We start from the raw sequence: 18,606 nt of genomic DNA, 5'->3' as shown, positions 1-18,606 counted from the left end.
GCAAGGAGTAAAAGAGCAGGGGATTGTTTCCTCAAGTGTCACTATTGTAAAAGCCCGGGGGGTGGCAAGTCACAACAAATGTGAAAAGTGGCAGTATCAACCATTGGAATCCCCTGGCCAAGTGTTCAGGTGGTCCCGTGAGATGTGAGGTTGTTCAGGAACTATCTGGCCTTGCACGCCTGTGTGCAGGGGAGGATGTCGGGCTGAAATGAGGTCTGTCCCTTCGTTCCCTCTGATGTGGCGGACGTGGTGAAGCAGACCTCCGTCTCCGAATTTGGAAATCCTCTCTTTCAGGGACGATGTCCATGGAATTAGACCTCTGCATACGCGGGGCGCGAAACGCTCTATACCAGTCCGGCAATTCAATCAGGGGTATTTGGAGTGTAGAGCAGAAGTCTCTGAGATCTTCTGGGACCCTGAGATGTGCTGTTCGACCCGCTACTGTGGCAGAAAGACAAAATGGGTGACGCCAGCGGTATTGAATTTCCTTGCGGCGTAGAGTCTCCAGAAGAGGGCGTAGGTCTCTTCTGTGCTGTAAGGTAATGGGGGAAAGGTCTTGGAAGAGCTTAATTTCCGCGCCTTGAAAGGTCAGGTTGCGCCTGTCTCTGGCCCTTTTCAGGATGTCTTCCTTCAGCTTAAAGTTAACAATACAGCAGATTACATCCCTCGGGGGGTCTGAGTCTCTGCCCCTCGGCCTAAGGGCTCTATGCAGCCTTTCAAAGTCAATCGGGGTCTCAGGGGGTCTCCCCAAAAGGTCATTAAAGATATGGGTGGTGGCTTGAGTGATATGCGGTTGTTCAATCGTCTCAGGTATGCCTCTCACCCTGATGTTATGGCGGCGTCCGCGGTTGTCCAAGTCCTCCATGTGTCTATGGAGTTCTCGGATGTGTGTGCTGTGCACCTGTGAGGCCTGCTGTAGGTGGAGGATGGCAGTGTCATGGCGGTTTGCGGCCTCCTCTAGCTCAGACGTGCGGATGTGCATGGCCTGAACGTCCCTCCTCAGGTCTGCAATCACTGATGTAAGGGACTCCTTGATATCATTTGCCACTGACCTGAGGTCCGCCATCGTGATTGTGCGAGCTGCTGGCGGGCTGTCTGGTCTCTGGGCGCTTCTCCTCCCTGAAGGGCTCCTGCTGGGTGAACGTTCGTCCGAGTAGGCCGCAGACGGAGCCTCGGCCTCGCGTGAATGCGCTCGGAACATGTCCGGGATATTGCGCCCGGCGCCGGATCCGAGTCCCCGCGGGGAGCGGGAGCGTGATTGGGAGTTCTTCCCCTTTTGCTTCCCCATGTTGGCGGCTGGTTGTCCCTCGGCTAGGCTTCAAGCTCGGTCTCTGGCTGCTGGAGCTCTGTGATCAGGCGGCCATTCCGGAACGGCGCCAAGCCACGCCCCAGGTTTTCTTCTAAGATTGCCCTGTATTTGGCTCCATCCATCTTGCCATCAACTCTGACCAGCCGTCCTCTCCCCGCTGAAGAAAATCATCCCCACAATATGATGCTGCCACCATAATGTTTCACGGTGGAGATGGTGTTTAGGGCGATGTGCAGTGTTAGTTTTCTGCCACTCATAGCATTTTGCTTTTAGGACAACAATTTTAATTTTGCCTTCATCTGACCAGAGCATGTTTGCTGTGTCCCCCCCCCCCCAGTTCTCGCAAACTGCAAACGGGACTTCTTATGGCTTTCTTTCAACAATGGCTTTCTTCTTGCCACTTTTCAATAAAGGCCAGGTTTGTGGAGTGCATGACTAATAGTTGTCCTGTGGACAGATTCTCCCACCTGAGCTGTGGATTTCTTCTAGACATGTGCATTCGTTTTCGTCCGAATGCATTTTCGTCCGAATTTCAGCTATTTTCGTTTTCGTTTTAACAAACGATAACGAAAGAAGAAAATCCGAAAAACGAAAGATCCGACATAAATAAATGCTTTATTTTCGTTTTCATTGTTACAACAGTTCGATATAGAATAGGAGATTCGACATGACTCTGACAACAATCTGTCTATAGAACCTGTGTTCGAATGTGCCTAACCTTACCTCTATTAGTCCAAGATTATATAGAGAAAATATTCGACAGAGAAAAAAGATTTGACAGAGAGAAAAGATTCTGCAAGATACTGTCCTAAAAAGTGTTTGGGGACCCGGGTCCTGCCCCAGGGGACATGGATCAATGCAAAAAAAAGTTTTAAAAACGGCCGTTTTTTCGGGAGCAGTGATTTTAATAATGATTAAAGTGAAACAATAAAAGTGTAATATTCCTTTAAATTTCGTAAGGGGGGGTATCTATAGTATGCCTGTGAAGGGGCGCATGTTTCCCGTGCTTAGAATTGTCCCTGCACAAAGTGTCATTTATGCAGGAAAAAAAGTCCTTTAAAATCACTCGCAGCTATAATGAATTGTCGGCTCCGTAATACAGAGAACGCTCATTGAAAGTCATTGATAAAAAAATAAATAAATAAATAAATTAAAAAAAAAGCGTGGGGGTCCCCCAAATTCAATTACCAGGCCCTTCAGGTCTGGTATGGATATTAAGGGGAACCCTGCCTCAAATTTAAGAAAAAATTTGACGTGGGGTTCCCCCTAAATATCCATAACAAGACCCTTCAGGTCTGGTATGGATATTAAGGGGAACCCCGCGTCAAATTTAAAAAAAAATTGACGTGGGGTTCCCCCTAAAAATCCATACCAGACCCTTTATCCGAGCACGCAACCTGGCAGGCCGCAGGAAAAGAGGGGGGGGGCGAGAGAGCGGCCCCCCCTCCCTCCTGAACCGTACCAGGCCACATGCCCTCAACATTGGGAGGATGCTTTGGGGGTCTGTGACCCCTCAAAGCACCTTGTCCCCATGTTGATGAGGACAAGGGCCTCATCCCCACAACCCTGGCCGGTGGTTGTGGAGGTCTGCGGGCGGGGGGCTTATCAGAATCTGGAAGCCCCCTTTAACAAGGGGACCCCCAGATCCCGGCCCCCCCCCTGTTTGAAATGGTAAGGGGGTACAAAAGTACCCCTACCATTTCACAAAGAAAGTGTAAAAAATGTTTAAATAAAACAAACACACTTTTGAAAAATTCCTTTATTAAAAATAAAAAAATAAAAAAAAGATTCCAGCGGCGGTAATCCACTCTTCCTATCCAGCGACGGACGGTCATATCTCCAGCGATGTCTCATGTCATCCAGCGCAGCTCAGCATCCTTCTTCTGTCTCCGTGTAGGAGACATTGCAGGCATTCCGGCGGCTGACGTTTGTTATATACGGAGGGCGGGGCCACCCGTCATCTGACCCCGCCCCCCTCTGACGCAAGGGGAAACCCGGGGTTCTCCGTGACGTAGGAGTGACCCCGCCCCCCTCTGATGTAACGGAAACCTACCTGTGTTACATCAGAGGGGTGCGGGTCACCCCTACGTCACAGGGAACCCCGGGTTTCCCCTTGCGTCAGAGGGGGGCGGGGTCAGGTGACGGGTGGCCCCGCCCTCCGTATATAACAAACGTCAGCCGCCGGAATGCCTGCAATGTCTCCTACACGGAGACAGAAGAAGGATGCTGAGCTGCGCTGGATGACATGAGACATCGCTGGAGATATGACCGTCCGTCGCTGGATAGGAAGAGTGGATTACCGCCGCTGGAATCTTTTTTTTATTTTTTTATTTTTAATAAAGGAATTTTTCAAAAGTGTGTTTGTTTTATTTAAACATTTTTTACACTTTCTTTGTGAAATGGTAGGGGTACTTTTGTACCCCCTTACCATTTCAAACAGGGGGGGGGCCGGGATCTGGGGGTCCCCTTGTTAAAGGGGGCTTCCAGATTCTGATAAGCCCCCCGCCCGCAGACCTCCACAACCACCGGCCAGGGTTGTGGGGATGAGGCCCTTGTCCTCATCAACATGGGGACAAGGTGCTTTGAGGGGTCACAGACCCCCAAAGCATCCTCCCAATGTTGAGGGCATGTGGCCTGGTACGGTTCAGGAGGGAGGGGGGGCCGCTCTCTCGTCCCCCCCTCTTTTCCTGCGGCCTGCCAGGTTGCGTGCTCGGATAAAGGGTCTGGTATGGATTTTTAGGGGGAACCCCACGTCAATTTTTTTTTAAATTTGACGCGGGGTTCCCCTTAATATCCATACCAGACCTGAAGGGTCTGGTTATGGATATTTAGGGGGAACCCCACGTCAAATTTTTTCTTAAATTTGAGGCAGGGTTCCCCTTAATATCCATACCAGACCTGAAGGGCCTGGTAATTGAATTTGGGGGACCCCCACGCTTTTTTTTTTTTTTTTTTTTTATCAATGACTTTCAATGAGTGTTCTCTGTATTACGGAGCCGACAATTCATTATAGCTGCGAGTGATTTTAAAGGACTTTTTTTCCTGCATAAATGACACTTTGTGCAGGGACAATTCTAAGCACGGGAAACATGCGCCCCTTCACAGGCATACTATAGACAACCCCCCCCTACGAAATTTAAAGGAATATTACACTTTTATTGTTTCACTTTAATCATTATTAAAATCACTGCTCCCGAAAAAACGGCCGTTTTTAAAACTTTTTTTTGCATTGATCCATGTCCCCTGGGGCAGGACCCGGGTCCCCAAACACTTTTTAGGACAGTAACTTGCAAATTAGCCTTTAAAATGAGCACTTTAGATTTTGAACGTTGGAGTCCCATAGACTTTAATAGGGTTCTAAAGTATGCTATATACTAGCTCCGTCGAATCTTCTTTATACATTCGACAGACACCATAAGCCTTCAAAGACAGATTTGACCGTGATTCATGTGGATTTTCGGACGAATGCAATTTTTGAACGAAAAACGAAATAAATAAAAACGAATTTCGGGAGTAACTAAATAAATTAAGTTTTCAGACGAAAACGAAATTCCGAAACGAAATATTTTACTCTGCACATGTCTAATTTCTTCAGCTCCTCCAGAGTTACCATGGGCCTCTTGACTGCTTCTCTGAATAATGCTCTTTTAAAATGTGATTTTCTTATTGGGAGTATCTCACCAAAATTCCATTTACAGAAGATTCCTGAAATGTGATTTGGATTTTAGTGCAGACTTCGGGGAAAAACAGTGAGCCAATCACACAAGCAGAAAATTATGTTTCTGGCAGGCGTTCTGTATGCATTCTGTGTGCAGAACACCTCCAGGTTGACAAATTGCATTACCTTTTCAGAAAATGACATCACTGCAGATTGAAAAGGAAAGGTAGTTTTTAATAAAATTCAATTACAATATGACTTGCGTCACAATTGTATACACTATATACATTTTTCTTTATTTGCTACCACGGAAGTGGAGTTATCCTTTAACTATTTGGTTAAATATTTGATGTGTGGTGGTGACTGCTTAAGCCTTTTTGAGGAAATTTCTATTTTAACCACTTCCCGCCCAACAACGTAATATGATGTCTTGGACTTTGAGCGGTGATATCTGAATGATGGGTGCAGTTACAGGCATCATTGAGATATCTTCTTTTCCTGCTGACGATTCCCTGCACCATAGAAACAATCATAGTGGCTGTTCAGCCGATTGATTGTTTTTACAGGCGGCCGGAGAGGACACAACATCCCCCTTCTGCCACCCTCCGCTTCTGCTTCTGCCAACTTGCCAGTTAGATCGGCGAGCCAGCGGCTGGCGGTGGCTGTTTACCATAGAGCTAACCAAGGACCATATGGTCCCTCCGGTCATCTCTATGACTTTTGGAGGCCGGGCATGTTTTTTATGATATCACTCACGTCCGGCTTTGGCAGATGTAAACACTGCCGTTTTTTCATCTGGGACGACAAGATCTTTTTTTTTTTATCTCAGGCCTTCCAGCCTAGAGGCGAGATATGGGGATTTAAACACCCCAGATCTCGCTGTAAAGAGGACCTGTCATGCCCTATTCCTGTTGCAAGGGATGTTTACATTTCTTATAATAGGAATAAAAGTGATTAAAAAATGTAAAGGGAAGGTGTCAAAACATAAAAATATAAGTAAAATAAACAATAAAAAATTAAGTGCCACTGTCCCCACGTGCTTGCACGCAGAAGCGAACGCATATGTACGTTGCGCCAGCATATGTAAACGGCATTTAAACCACACATGTGAGGTATCACTGTGAACCTTTGTGCAAGAGCAATAATTTTAGCCCAGGATCTCCTCTGTAACTCTAAATATGTAACCTGTAAACATTTTTAAAATGTCGCCTATGGAGATTTTTAAGCACCAAAGTTTGGTGCCATTCCACGTGTGTGTGCAATTTTAAAGTGTGACATCTTAGGTATCTATTTACTCAACCTAACATCACCTTTCACATTATGCATAAAAATCACGCTAACTTTAGTGGAGTTTTTTTTTAATTCATAAAACCTTTTTTTTTCCAAAAATTCAAATTCGAAAAATTTCTATTGTTTGGGGGTTCTAAATATTTTTCTAGCACAAAAAATGAAGATTTTTACATGTGGGAAAGTAGTGTCAGAACTGGCTTGGAAAGTAAGTGGTTAATAAGATCATCTGCAAAGTGTCCACATTTGTAATATCTAAATAATCCTGGATTGTTATTATTATGGTTTACTGCATAATTTGTGTCTTTTTATATCTACCTAGAGTTAAGTTGTGAAATTGAACCCAGCTTTATTAACCAACTGACAAAAGGCATGAAGGAGCTCAGCTCAGGTATGAGGATGAAGATTTGCTCAACTAAATCCAATCTCTCGTGAGAAGAGGCAATGTAGGATATAATCACCATGTATTAATACAGTATATAAGGGGTCCATATAGAGAACTTGGTGTTGAGTTCACTTTAAGGTCATCAAGGAGGACAAGGGGGGCACTCTTTAACCTCAACATACAAAAGACTTCTTCACAGCGTGGAATAGACACCCTCATAAATTATTATTGTTTAGCTGAATAGATTGTTTTCAAAAAAGAGCTGCGTGCATTCCTGAATGCACAAAATATGACTGGATACTAACATTTAAAAGTAATAACTTCAGAGATTGTTGATCTTGAGAATTTGCCTTCTGGGGGATCAGTATTTTTTTTTCCTGTTGGGGTAATCAGGACCATACTTTATATAGGGTTTTTGTTGCCTTTGTTGGGATCAACTGTGGGTACAAGATTCTTTATATGGAGGTTTTCTGTTTTTTTACTCTATTTATTTATGCTTTTATTACATTTTTATATTGGTTGAACTAGATGGCCTTGTTTCAATCGGACTAATTATGTAATGATGTCTTTCTTTTTACAGTAGCAAGATAAGGTAAGGGAATTTGCTTGTTAGAGCGTCACTGTAAATGTGGAAAAATGTGATAAAGCTCAAAGAGTGCCTTACGTAAACTCATGAATCTTAGACTAGATTGTCATGAAAAATATAAAAAAAAAATTGGCAAGTGTACATTGAAAATAAAACAATAAATACCGTGATTAAATGTGGAGAAGGACAGACAAAGAGAGAAAAACATTTTATGATTTGAAAAAGGACATGCATGAATAACAAACCGAGGTATTATTTCAAAATATACTCTAATGCCGCGTACACACGATCAAACAAGCGGGTGGAAAAGTCCACCGGACTATCCCCTCGTGTGTAGCCTCCAGCATACTTTTTTGACCCGAAAGTACGGCGAACTTAGAAAGTAGTTTTGCACTCCAATCTTCCCGCCGGACTCGCATTTCGGTGGACAATCTGGCCGTGTGTGTGCCAGTCCGCCGTACTTTTGAAATGAGCGGACTTTTCCCGCCCGGAGAAAAGTCCGCTCATTTCTAGCGGGTCTCCAGGTAGGCGGGGCCCACGAAGGAGACGTTGCTGGCCCCGCCACCTGGTATGGACTTAAAGGAGAACCCCAACGCCGAAAAAATCGGTGTGGGGATCCCCCCAGGTCCACTTCAGACCCTTGTCCAAGCACGTTACCCACCTAGCCAGGAAAGGGGGGACGAGCGAGCGCCCCCCCCCCCCCCCCTCCGAGCCGTACCAGGCCGTGTGCCCTCAACATGGGGGGTGCCTTGGGGAAGGGGGGGCCGCGCGGCCCCCCCACCCCAAAGCACCTTGTCCCCATGTTGATGAGGACAAGGGCCTCTTCCCGACAACCCTGGCCGTTGATTGTCGGGGTCTGCGGGCGGGGGGCTTATTGGAATCTGGGAGCCCCCTTTAATAAGGGGGCCCCCGGATACCGCCCCCCCCCCCACCCTATGTGAATGAGTATGGGGTACAATGTACCCCTACCCATTCACCTGTAAAATAAAGTAAAAAAAAACCACAAAACACAAGATAAAATAGTTTATTGCACAGCTCCGGGGGTCTTCCGTCTTCGGGGGTCTTCTCGCCGGACTCCTCCGCTATCTTCTTGTAGCTCTTTTACTAGCGGAGGAGCCCGGCTTTCTTCCTCGCCGCGCCCTCTTCTTCTGACTCCGGTCTTCTGTCGCCACCGCCGCCTTCCGTTCTTCTTCTTCTCCTTCTTCTCCTGGAGATGTTGACTCGACACTCTCTCCGGCCACAATGCCAGGGACGCGCTGCGTGGTGACTTATATAGGGACAAGGGGTGGGGTCATCGGTTGATGTCCTATGGGTTGATGTCACATGGTGACCCCGCCCCCTTACGATGTCACAGTCCCGGAGGATGCTGGGACTGTCGCCATGTGACATCAACCCATGTGACATCAACCCATGTGACATCAACCGATGACCCCGCCCCTTGTCCCTATATCAGTCGTCGCGCAGCGCGTCCCTGGCATTGCGGCCAGAGAGAGCATCGAGTCAACATCTCCAGGAGAAGAAGGAGAAGAAGGAGAAGAAGAAGAACGGAAGGCGGCGGCGGCGGCAGCCGGCAGAAGAACCGAAGAGGGGGACAAGACCCCCGAAGTCGGAAGAAGAGGCCGCGGCGAGGAAGAAAGCCGGGCTCCTCCCCTAGTAAAAGAGCTACAAGAAGATAGCGGAGGAGTCCAGCGAGAAGACCCCCGAAGACGGAAGACCCCCGGAGCTGTGCAATAAACTATTTTATCTTGTGTGTTGTGTTTTTTTGTACTTTATTTTACAGGTGAATGGGTAGGGGTACATTGTACCCCATACTCATTCACATAGGGTGGGGGGCCGGTATCCGGGGGCCCCCTTATTAAAGGGGGCTCCCGGATTCTGATAAGCCCCCCGCCCGCAGACCCCGACAACCAACAGCCAGGGTTGTCGGGAAGAGGCCCTTGTCCTCGTCAACATGGGGACAAGGTGCTTTGGGGTGGGGGGGCCACGCGACCCCCCTTCCCCAAGGCACCCCCCATGTTGAGGGCATGCGGCCTGGTACGGCTCGGAGGGGGGGGGGGCGCTCGCTCGTCCCCCCTTTCCTGGCCGGCCGGGCAGCGTGCTCAGACAAGGGTCTGATGTGGACCTGGGGGGACCCCCACACCGATTTTTTTCGCCATTGGGGTTCCCTTTTAAGTCCATACCAGGTGGCGGGGCCAGCGACATCTCCTTTGCCTACCTGGAGACCCGCTCGAAATGAGCGGACTTTCCTCCGCGTGTGTGGGCGATTCCGTTCATTTCAAAAGTAGGGCGGACAGTATGGCGGTCTTAGTACGCCGTATTAGTCCGCTGAAAAAGTGGCGTGTGTGGGCAAGTAGCCGTTCGGAAAGTCCGACGGACAGTCTGGCGGGAAGTCCGCCAGACTAAGTCCGTCGGATAGTCCGCTACGTGTTTACGCGGCAAAAATGTGATATCAATTCAACTGACAGTATGTTTGAAGTGAAATTATACCCAAAAGAACTTAGTATGTTGCAGCTTTCCAATTCTGCTCCAAGTACAATCTGTAAATGTGCTTTAAAACAAATCTTCATTTATTTCTTTATCTGTAAGCATGTTAGAAAAATGAAACCTATAGGCAAAAATGTAACCACTTAAAGACCAGGCCTTTTACTGACATTTGTTGTTTACAAGTAGGGATGAGTGAATGGTACTGCAAAGGCATGAGTGCGGGCCCAACTTCAGCTGGTCAGACATTCACCTAACAAACGAATTATAGGGTCGTTCGACCGTTTTTTCGGCCCACCGAATGACCACAATGCACTGCACCTCCGCATGGTGCATTGAAAGCCCTGATTGGCTGAAGCAATGAAAGCTTCACCCAATCAGGGCACAGAGCACTGTCAGAGCCATAATTGGATGCTGTCATGATGAATTTATCCAATCATGGCTCATTGCTCTTAATCCCGCCCCACACTCTAAAAGTATTGGTTCCATAGAGGCCATTTGTAGTGTGATAGCGGCATGGAGAGAGATACAGCAGGGCTCTGTTCAGTGCTATTAGACAGTGTGCTGTTGTGTGCCATTCTGATTCAATTGTCAGTGTAGAATATCAGTTTAGTGTGCATCTAGGGATAGTTCAGTGTAAGTGTAGTGCGACTATTCATATTTACATTAGTGTGAATGTAGGGGTAGTACAGTCAGTGTGAGTGTAGTGACCGTTTATCCCAGTATATTTCATTGCATTACCAAAAGTTTAACACCGTATAGTTCTGTGCATTACTACAAGTTTTTTTAAAAGGTATTTATTGATTTCGCTTTCACAATGTAAGATACAAAGAAAAGACAACACATCACTGGTGCGTAAGGCACTTAAGGTCCGGTATCTGAATATCAGTAGATCAGGTATCTACTGATATCCAATAAATGGATACACCATGCTGAAAACAAAGAAAACCCCAACAACATTCACACACACACATTCATACCAGTGCCACATACGACTCCTTATCAGTGCCCCATTGCCAGAGACCCCTAATTTGGCATAGAGTTCCACACAACACAGTATCTGGCCCATTTGTTGTCATCCATTGGACCATTCCTAAGTTAAATTAGTGGGAAGACACCTATTGAGTAAGCTGTGATGAGAGGACATCTCCCCAAAAGTCTTCAGAGACTTCCAACCGTGGTTGCCATATGTTGGTGAATTTTTAGGGCATGCCCTACTTTTATATATCAACTTAAATTTGGGTAGAACATCATGAACAATAAGAAAGAAAGCATTGGCCAAAAGGGGCCAGCATTCCTCCAATTCAATTAAATTGTTTTAAGTGCATAAAATAACAGTATACAGTATACATAACAGAGTCCTAGCATGTGTACAAGGAACATAATCATTGAGAACCCCTAAAAGTCCAACTTCCGGGATGTATCGGCAGATGATCGGCAGATTAAACTTGTGTTTGAAAAAGGCAAACAGATCCTTCCAGTAGTAATGTAAATGATGTATAAACTTAAATTGGATCAACTTATCAGCAGAGCTGATTATATCCTGAAAGCATATCTCAGTAGCCTCCTCCCAATACTCCTCAGATAGCTCAGGCATTATCAACAGCCATTTGCAATGAGAGTTCTGGAAAGGGTCAGCCCCCATCAACTGGAGGTGACCATAAAAGGTTGTTACCAGCCACAAAACCAACATCAACAGGAGATAATCTTGAGCCCCTGGATCTCCTTGACCTATGAAGCGCATCTCTGAGAGAGGTGGATGGTCCAAAGAAGGTCGAAAAAAGCACAGTGAAGGGAGTCTGATGGTCAGAGTGTAACCAAGCATGGACATAGGTGAGTTGGGACGCAATAAAATAATTCCGCAGATTTGGGCATGCCAGACCTCCCACAGCCCTAGTCACCTGCAATATAGATTTGGCTATACGGGGCTGGCTACCATTCCAAGAAAAAGAGGAGAGGGTAGATTCCACCTGTGTAAAAAAAAAATTGTGCAAAAAATAGCTTGAAAACAATATAAGAATTTCAATAGGAAGATCATTTTGAAGATATTTAGGTTTAGAATTAAATTGAGGGGCAATGACGTCCAGGTATGAAGCATGTCCACCATCTGTTTGACAATGGGAGTAATATTAAGTTCTTCATATCTAGAGAGATTACCATGTATTTGAATGCCTGTGGACTCGGTGAGGCAACATCTGAAGAAGAGAAGAACAGAAGAACGGAAGGCGGCGGCGGCGGCGACAGAAGACCGGGCCACCGCCTGTACAAGACCCCCGAAGTCGGAAGAAGAGGCCGGCGGCGAGGAAGAAAGCCGGGCTCCTCCGCTAGCAAAAGAGCTACAAGAAGATAGCGGAGGAGTCCGGCGAGAAGACCCCCCCGAAGACGGAAGACCCCCGGAGCTGTGCAATAAATTATTTTATCTCGTGTGTTGTGTTTTTTTTGTACTTTTATTTTACAGGTGAATGGGTAGGGGTACATTGTACCCCATACTCATTCACATAGGGTGGGGGGCCGGTATCCGGGGGCCCCCTTATTAAAGGGGGCTCCCGGATTCCGATAAGCCCCCCGCCCGCAGACCCCGACAACCAACGGCCAGGGTTGTCGGGAAGAGGCCCTTGTCCTCATCAACATGGGGACAAGGTGCTTTGGGGTGGGGGGGCCGCGCGGCCCCCCCTTCCCCAAGGCACCCCCTATGTTGAGGGCACGCGGCCTGGTACGGCTCAGGAGGGGGGCGCTCGCTCGCCCTTCCTTTCCTGGCCGGCCGAGTAGTGTGCTCGGACAAGGGTCTGTTATGGACTTTGGGGGGACCCCCACGCCGATTTTTTCTGGCGTTGGGGTTCCCCTTTAAGTCCATACCAGGCGGCGGGGCCAGCGGCGTATCCTTCGCGGGCCCCGCCTACCTGGAGACGCGCTCGAAATGAGCCGACTTTCCTCCGCGTGTGTGGGTGAGTCCGTTCATTTCAAAAGTAGGGCGGATAGTATGGCAGACTTAGTACGCCGTATTAGTCTGCTGAAAAAGTGCCATGTGTGGGCAAGTAGCCCATTCGGAAAGTCCGACGGACAGCCTGGTGGGAAGTCCGCCAGTCTAAGTACGTCGGACAGACGGCTACGTGTGTGCGTGGCTTTAGACATTCTATCTGCCAATATAAATTAACCAAAAAGTGCATTCAATGCATCCAAAATATAGAAAATATATCAAATCAATTGGTCACAATTAATAAAGCAACCAATTTTTGGTCCAAGAAATCCTCCTGTTCCTGGACTGGTCTTGGGTCAAAGCAATAACTCCAAAGCCAATAGTAAATAACACGTTATCTCCTCGGATTCCACAACACGTCTGGTTGACAAATGGGCATTCAAAAACGAATGAAAAGCATGAAATGAAAAGCGCAAACTGAAAAGCACAAATTGAAAATCGTGAAATGAAAAGTGTAAATCAACACTCACCAAACTTTTACTAACACAAAATTAGCAGAAGGAGCCAAAGGGTGGTGCTAAAGATCTGAAAAAACACGTAGTACGTCAATTTGGCCAACAATTCATTGTTGTTTGAATGCAAGACAAAATTCAGGCACACGCCTTCGGACAAAAGTCTGAGTTTTTGTCTGCGGAAAATTCAATTGTGTGTACGAAGCTTAAAAGAGATTGTGAATGGACTTCATTGCCACCTGATCCAGTCACCATGTTGTTGAAGTCCAGGGGCCTCAGGACAAACACATCTACATATATTTGGCCACTAGATGTGTGATAAATGCCAGCCATCATTTTGTAATCTTTCAGCCATTTACAAAGCACACACACCACACGTTCAACTGATCTGGCAACCTCTGCTTTTATATTTATTTTTAGATATTATATCACCTTGCGTGGCTTTATATCACATGTGACCACTGTTATTTGTTGCAGTCCGTTCCAGATTTATTTTCACTTTTTTTATGGATAATACTGACGAGAGGCTTATTGTTTTTGGCCATATATTTAATATTTTTTTGCTGAGCCCAGTTCTTTTACTAAAATACTACACTATCATCAGAGGTTCTTCCTTAAAGGGACCTCTTCTGGAAACAAGAAGCTGTGATCTATTCCTTTTGAAAATATCATAATACATATGTGCTGCCTATAATTTAAGCATTTTGGTGGTGGAGAAGTGTAATATTGGAACAAACTCTGCCTCAATGGGAGAATGCATGATATCAGAAGGGGGTAGGGTCACCCAGTTACATCGCCTGGTGGCCCCGCCCTTGGTTCTAAAAGAGCTGTCACTGCAAAAAGGCTGCAGTCGGCGGGATGGTTCCCATGGAGGTGGAGCTTTTCCAGGTTTTTTTTCTGTATTTCTTTTTTTTGATTAAAGATTGAGTTACATCGTGGGACACTTTATTTTTAAAAAGAAAGGTATTGTAAAAAACTGTTTCCTGTCATTTTTTTCTTTTTTGACACTTTTTTTTCGTGAATGAGTAGGGGTACAATGTAATTCTTTCTTTTTCAGAGATTATACAAGTATTCCACTAACTGATGCATGGGGTATGGTCCTGCTAAAATTCTCCCTTTGGGGTTGGAAACTTCCATAGCAAATTAAGGGTCACAGATTTAGTACTCTAGAAGACAATTGAAGAAACATGTAGATGTCTTTTGGGGCCTACTTTTATCACGTGTGGTGGGGTTGCAAATAAAGTAAGTAGTCATCCAAATTATTTTTCCATATTGCCCAGTATTTTCCATTATTGATTCTTAATCTTCTTCTTTTTATTTTTTTATTTTTTTTACTGCAGGAAGACCACTGCCAATACTGGTGACTAGTCCCTTTTGTCTTCTGCACATATGAGTTTCTCTTTATTTCCAAATATGGTTTTATGGATCCACGAACTAGGGACGGCATTAGCACATGTATTGCTGTGGAACTGTTCTTTTTCTTTTTTTAATAAGCTTAGAAAGAAAGAGTAAGCTATTTTTTAAATATTTCCACCCAAAAATATATATTTGAATGTACTAGTTTAGGGAGTAAAATATGTATTTTAATAATCAAGTGGTACTAGCCCTCCTAGAACTGGTAGAAGAAAAAATCCAAAATACTTTATTTTGTCATCAATTTTCAGCTCTGAAAATTCCAGTCAAATTTGAGTTCATTAGTTCTAAAGTAGACCTATTCGTAGCCTAACAGTATATGCACATCTTTGAAGAAATGTATTTTGATATAACAAAATATACAACAGGAGTATTAAAAAAAAACTATATTACAGTGATCATGCTAGTCAGTGTAGTAACCTGGAAGGGACTTTGAAAGAAGCTGATCTGAATTTCATTGATGGATATTTTCATTGAGAGAGAAAGCTAATTTTAAGATCAAATCAAATTACAAATAATACAAAAAGACTTGAAAATGATTTAGTTTTCTTTTTTTTTATTTCAAATATATAAAAAATATATAACAGCAGTAGAAAAAAATATCTACACAATAAATATTGAGTGACCAACAAATCATCAAATATTAGGAAAAAACTGACTTCCCACAAAAGCACAATATACTCAAAGGACGTTTAATAATATTAAATATGACCTCTCTATTTCAATATGTAGTTATTGTCATTTTCTAAAGTTGACAATTTTGCTTTCTCACAACATGGCAACCTGTAAGTTTTGCTTATAGAGTTGGTGTACAGAACTCCCATAGAAGTCTCATTCTTGCTTTCCCTAAGATGTCTCCTTAAAGGGTTTATTGTAGGGATGCACCAAAACCATTTTTTTTAGCACTGAGTATGAGTACCGTTACTTTTTTTTAAAGTACTTGCGGATACCAATTACTGATACTTATTGCCTAGGAAGAGTAGGTAGAGGGGTCATTAGGGAGTTGAGGAGGCTGGATTTGGGAGTTGGCGGGCTGGGCAGTAGGGGCATAGGTGAGGACAGTGTGGGGGGTAGGCGGGTAAGTGAGGGCAGGGTGTGGGGGGGTTTGGTAGGGGGATAAGTGAGGATAAAGAAGCACAGGGGTGATGAGTATGCAGCAGAGGACTTCTCTTTCCTGTCCATGTAATCTGCCCCTCCCCCTGGTTTAACCCTTTCAGTGCCAGCCCATGCACTCACCACACACCATGGCCCCTCCATTCTCATGCAGAAGCCTGAAGAGCCAGATGGTGAAGATGAACGGAAAAGTTGAAGACAAGCAGCTCCAGCGCTCCTTGATCCTAGAGGAGCTCCAGGGTCTGGGAAGACATTGCTGTCCTGTTCTGTCCCATCTCTGCCAATGCTGCCCTCACTCCAGACCATACTCTGTACTTCATAGCCCCGCTACAGCAGTCATAGTCAACAATGACAGAGCTCCAAGGCTTAATAACTATGAAGCTCACTCACAGCATGAGGCCCGCACTACATGATGGGACCTGTAGTTCTCTTCTGTCTGTTAATGTACAGCCGGTCTATGAACATCGGCATGGTTCCCCCCCCTCCAAAACGACTACAGTGCTACCTAATGGTGTCACCCTTGTGGCGGATGGCTGAAATGTCATTGATTGTTAAGGCTTTGGAGGCTCCGCTCCTTAACAACCAATAATTATTTTCTTTACATTTCAGCTGTTAGTGGGGAAATCCCGCTAACAACTGAAAAAAAAGAAGCCAGAAGGTATCGGTTTTGGGCATTGGTACATTTGCACGAGTACTGATACCCATGCAAATGCCTAGTATCGGCATCAATACAGAGACTGGTATCGGTGCAAACTTAGTTTGTTCACCTTTTCACAAAACATGAGAAGGTGAACCATCTTACAACACCTTCCCCACACACCTGGTCCTTGCTACACTTACCTCCTTGGATGATTATCTTTCACTGCCAACTCTAGCTGATGTAGCAGTGTGGGTATTTGAAAGCCAAGCTCTTCTGCACCCTTCTTTTTTCCAGGACACTGTACTGAAACAAAGAGGGCTCAAGGAGATTCTAATTGTCAATGCAGTCATCTGCTGTCATTGATCAATGCCCACCGATCATTGCGAACCTCCAGCCTGTGTACTGCATTTCCAGATGCTTGAACTGCTACACCAGTTGGCATGGGTGACAGAAGATAATCATCAAGGGAGCTAACTGCAGTAAGTACTACGGGTGCTGGGAGGTGTAGTAAATTACTTCACTTTTTAATTTCTAGTAAAAAGGTTAACTAACCCTTTAAGGGATGCAGATTGTGTCGGTGGTTTTAATTAAGGCAGACCCCCCTGTTCAGATATCAACCTGAAAGGAGAAGTTGTGAAACCAACTTCCATTTCTTTAAAACAGAAAAAGATATAAATATTCAAAAAAGGGCAGATAAAATCCATGCAATGCACACAGAGATTGCTTTTTTTCCAACTTATATTACATTGTAATGCTTAAATACACTGATGGTAAAAAAAAAAAAATACATTACAAAGTTAATACATCGCTTAATACATCAATAATTTAACTAATATACTAACTAATTAACAAATAAGTTAATAAATATTCTTACATACATCGTTAAAAATGTTTAACTTATTTACCTATGTACAACCTTTATATGTTAGCAAACACAGTCTTTTTTTCTTTTTTTTTATACTTATACAGTACTGAGTAGGTATTTTTAGGTACCACATGAATTATTACATATTACTACCAAATATAAAATTCATAAACATTCAGTTTGTTATCCTCCTTTTTGCATATTGCTCTTATATAAGCATGTGAAATAACAAATCTTGTAATTGGAGGTTCTGCACTCCATTCTTCTCCACTTTTCCAATGAAAGAATATCTAAAGCCAAAACCTTTTTTTTTCATTTTTGATAGAATAGGGAAGAGTTAAACACCTGACAGTTTTTTTTTCTTTTGTTGTTTTTTTTTTTCTTTGCCATTTGTGTTCCCATTGGGGAAATTTCCCTTTATTTTTTTCCTATGAGACACAACAGGAATTGAAGGGAGATCTCCCCAAAGTAATCAAAATCTTCTCCAAAATAGTTTCACTGTGATAAGTGCCTCTATTGGAAGATTAACCCTCCTTTCCTGTTTGCACTATCACTTGCTTTTAGCCCCAGTGACAATTGTCCCTAGGAGAAATAAAGAGGGTGACCCTACAAGAGACACAAAAAGTTTTTACCTCTAGATAATATACTTTAAGCAAGTAAAAAAAAAATCACAGTAACTAAACAGGGTATATTTTTGATATGTGCCGAATATTGGATTAGTACCTAAAGGAAGTTTGCTGTTTTTTTTATTTTATTTCTTGAACAAAATCTTTCCATCCAATATTCAGGATATTTTGATACCAAAGCTTAGCAATGACGTCAGGGGATGAAATGCTCGAGGTATAGGCTAGTTATTCAGTCGGGGTCTTGGAGTAACCATCTGTAAAACAAAAAATACTAATGTTCAGTGAAAATTAACTTTTATCCAGGTTTTCATTATTAATGTTCTATCAAATTAACATTTCTGGCCTTTTCTGTGAACTTCAGACAAATAACTATTTACACAAAGTACATAGATAGGAGCTGTTTACTTTCTCTGCCCATTGAGTCCTAAAATTGACATGGTTCTTTACTTAGTGACCTGACTTTACTCTGCTGCAGGTAAGTAGCATAGCTAGGTCACTTCCCCAACCTGTGATTGGACAGTGAAAGTGCAGCAGCAACAGAGTGATGAGCTCATCTCTCTCCTTCTATCAACATGTTCCTTGTCAGCCTTTAGTCCTGGGGTTTTTGCAAGGAGACCTGATTCATGGCTCAATTTGCTGGGCCAACCAGCCCTGGATAAAATAACACCTGATTGAAATCTACTCCAATAATTTTCCTTACACTGATTCATTTCAAATAATTTGCTGGTCTTTTTAAATCCCTTTCTAGACTCATACACATCTGTAAATTTCACTCTCAGAGTGGAAAAAATAGGTAACTGCTATGGTTGTCTAG

The 18,606-nt window shown here is 44.2% G+C and overlaps 1 protein-coding gene across 3 annotated transcripts in view; it reads right to left on the bottom strand.

Moving 5' to 3' along the window:
• The window catches only part of LOC143961274 (uncharacterized), a 102,018-nt gene that overhangs the window by 48,702 nt on the left and 34,710 nt on the right, over positions 1-18,606 (bottom strand). The window contains exon 17 of one of the 3 annotated variants that reach the window (XM_077470525.1): positions 15,139-18,046. The exons of the other annotated variants lie outside the window; for them this stretch is intronic. Coding sequence (XP_077326651.1) covers positions 18,014-18,046 — 33 coding nt within the window. The 3' untranslated portion in view covers positions 15,139-18,013. Of the gene's footprint in view, positions 1-15,138; positions 18,047-18,606 lie in introns of those variants that run through there. 3 annotated transcript variants of the gene reach the window in all.

Source organism: Lithobates pipiens, unplaced genomic scaffold (assembly GCF_037356315.1).
Source record: "Lithobates pipiens isolate NorthernLeopardFrog02 unplaced genomic scaffold, aLitPip1_a1.2 Scaffold_8, whole genome shotgun sequence".
Taxonomy (NCBI): Eukaryota; Metazoa; Chordata; class Amphibia; order Anura; family Ranidae; genus Lithobates; species Lithobates pipiens.
The sequence above is the reverse complement of the archived record's forward strand: the minus strand, read 5'-3'. Positions and strand labels throughout refer to the sequence as shown.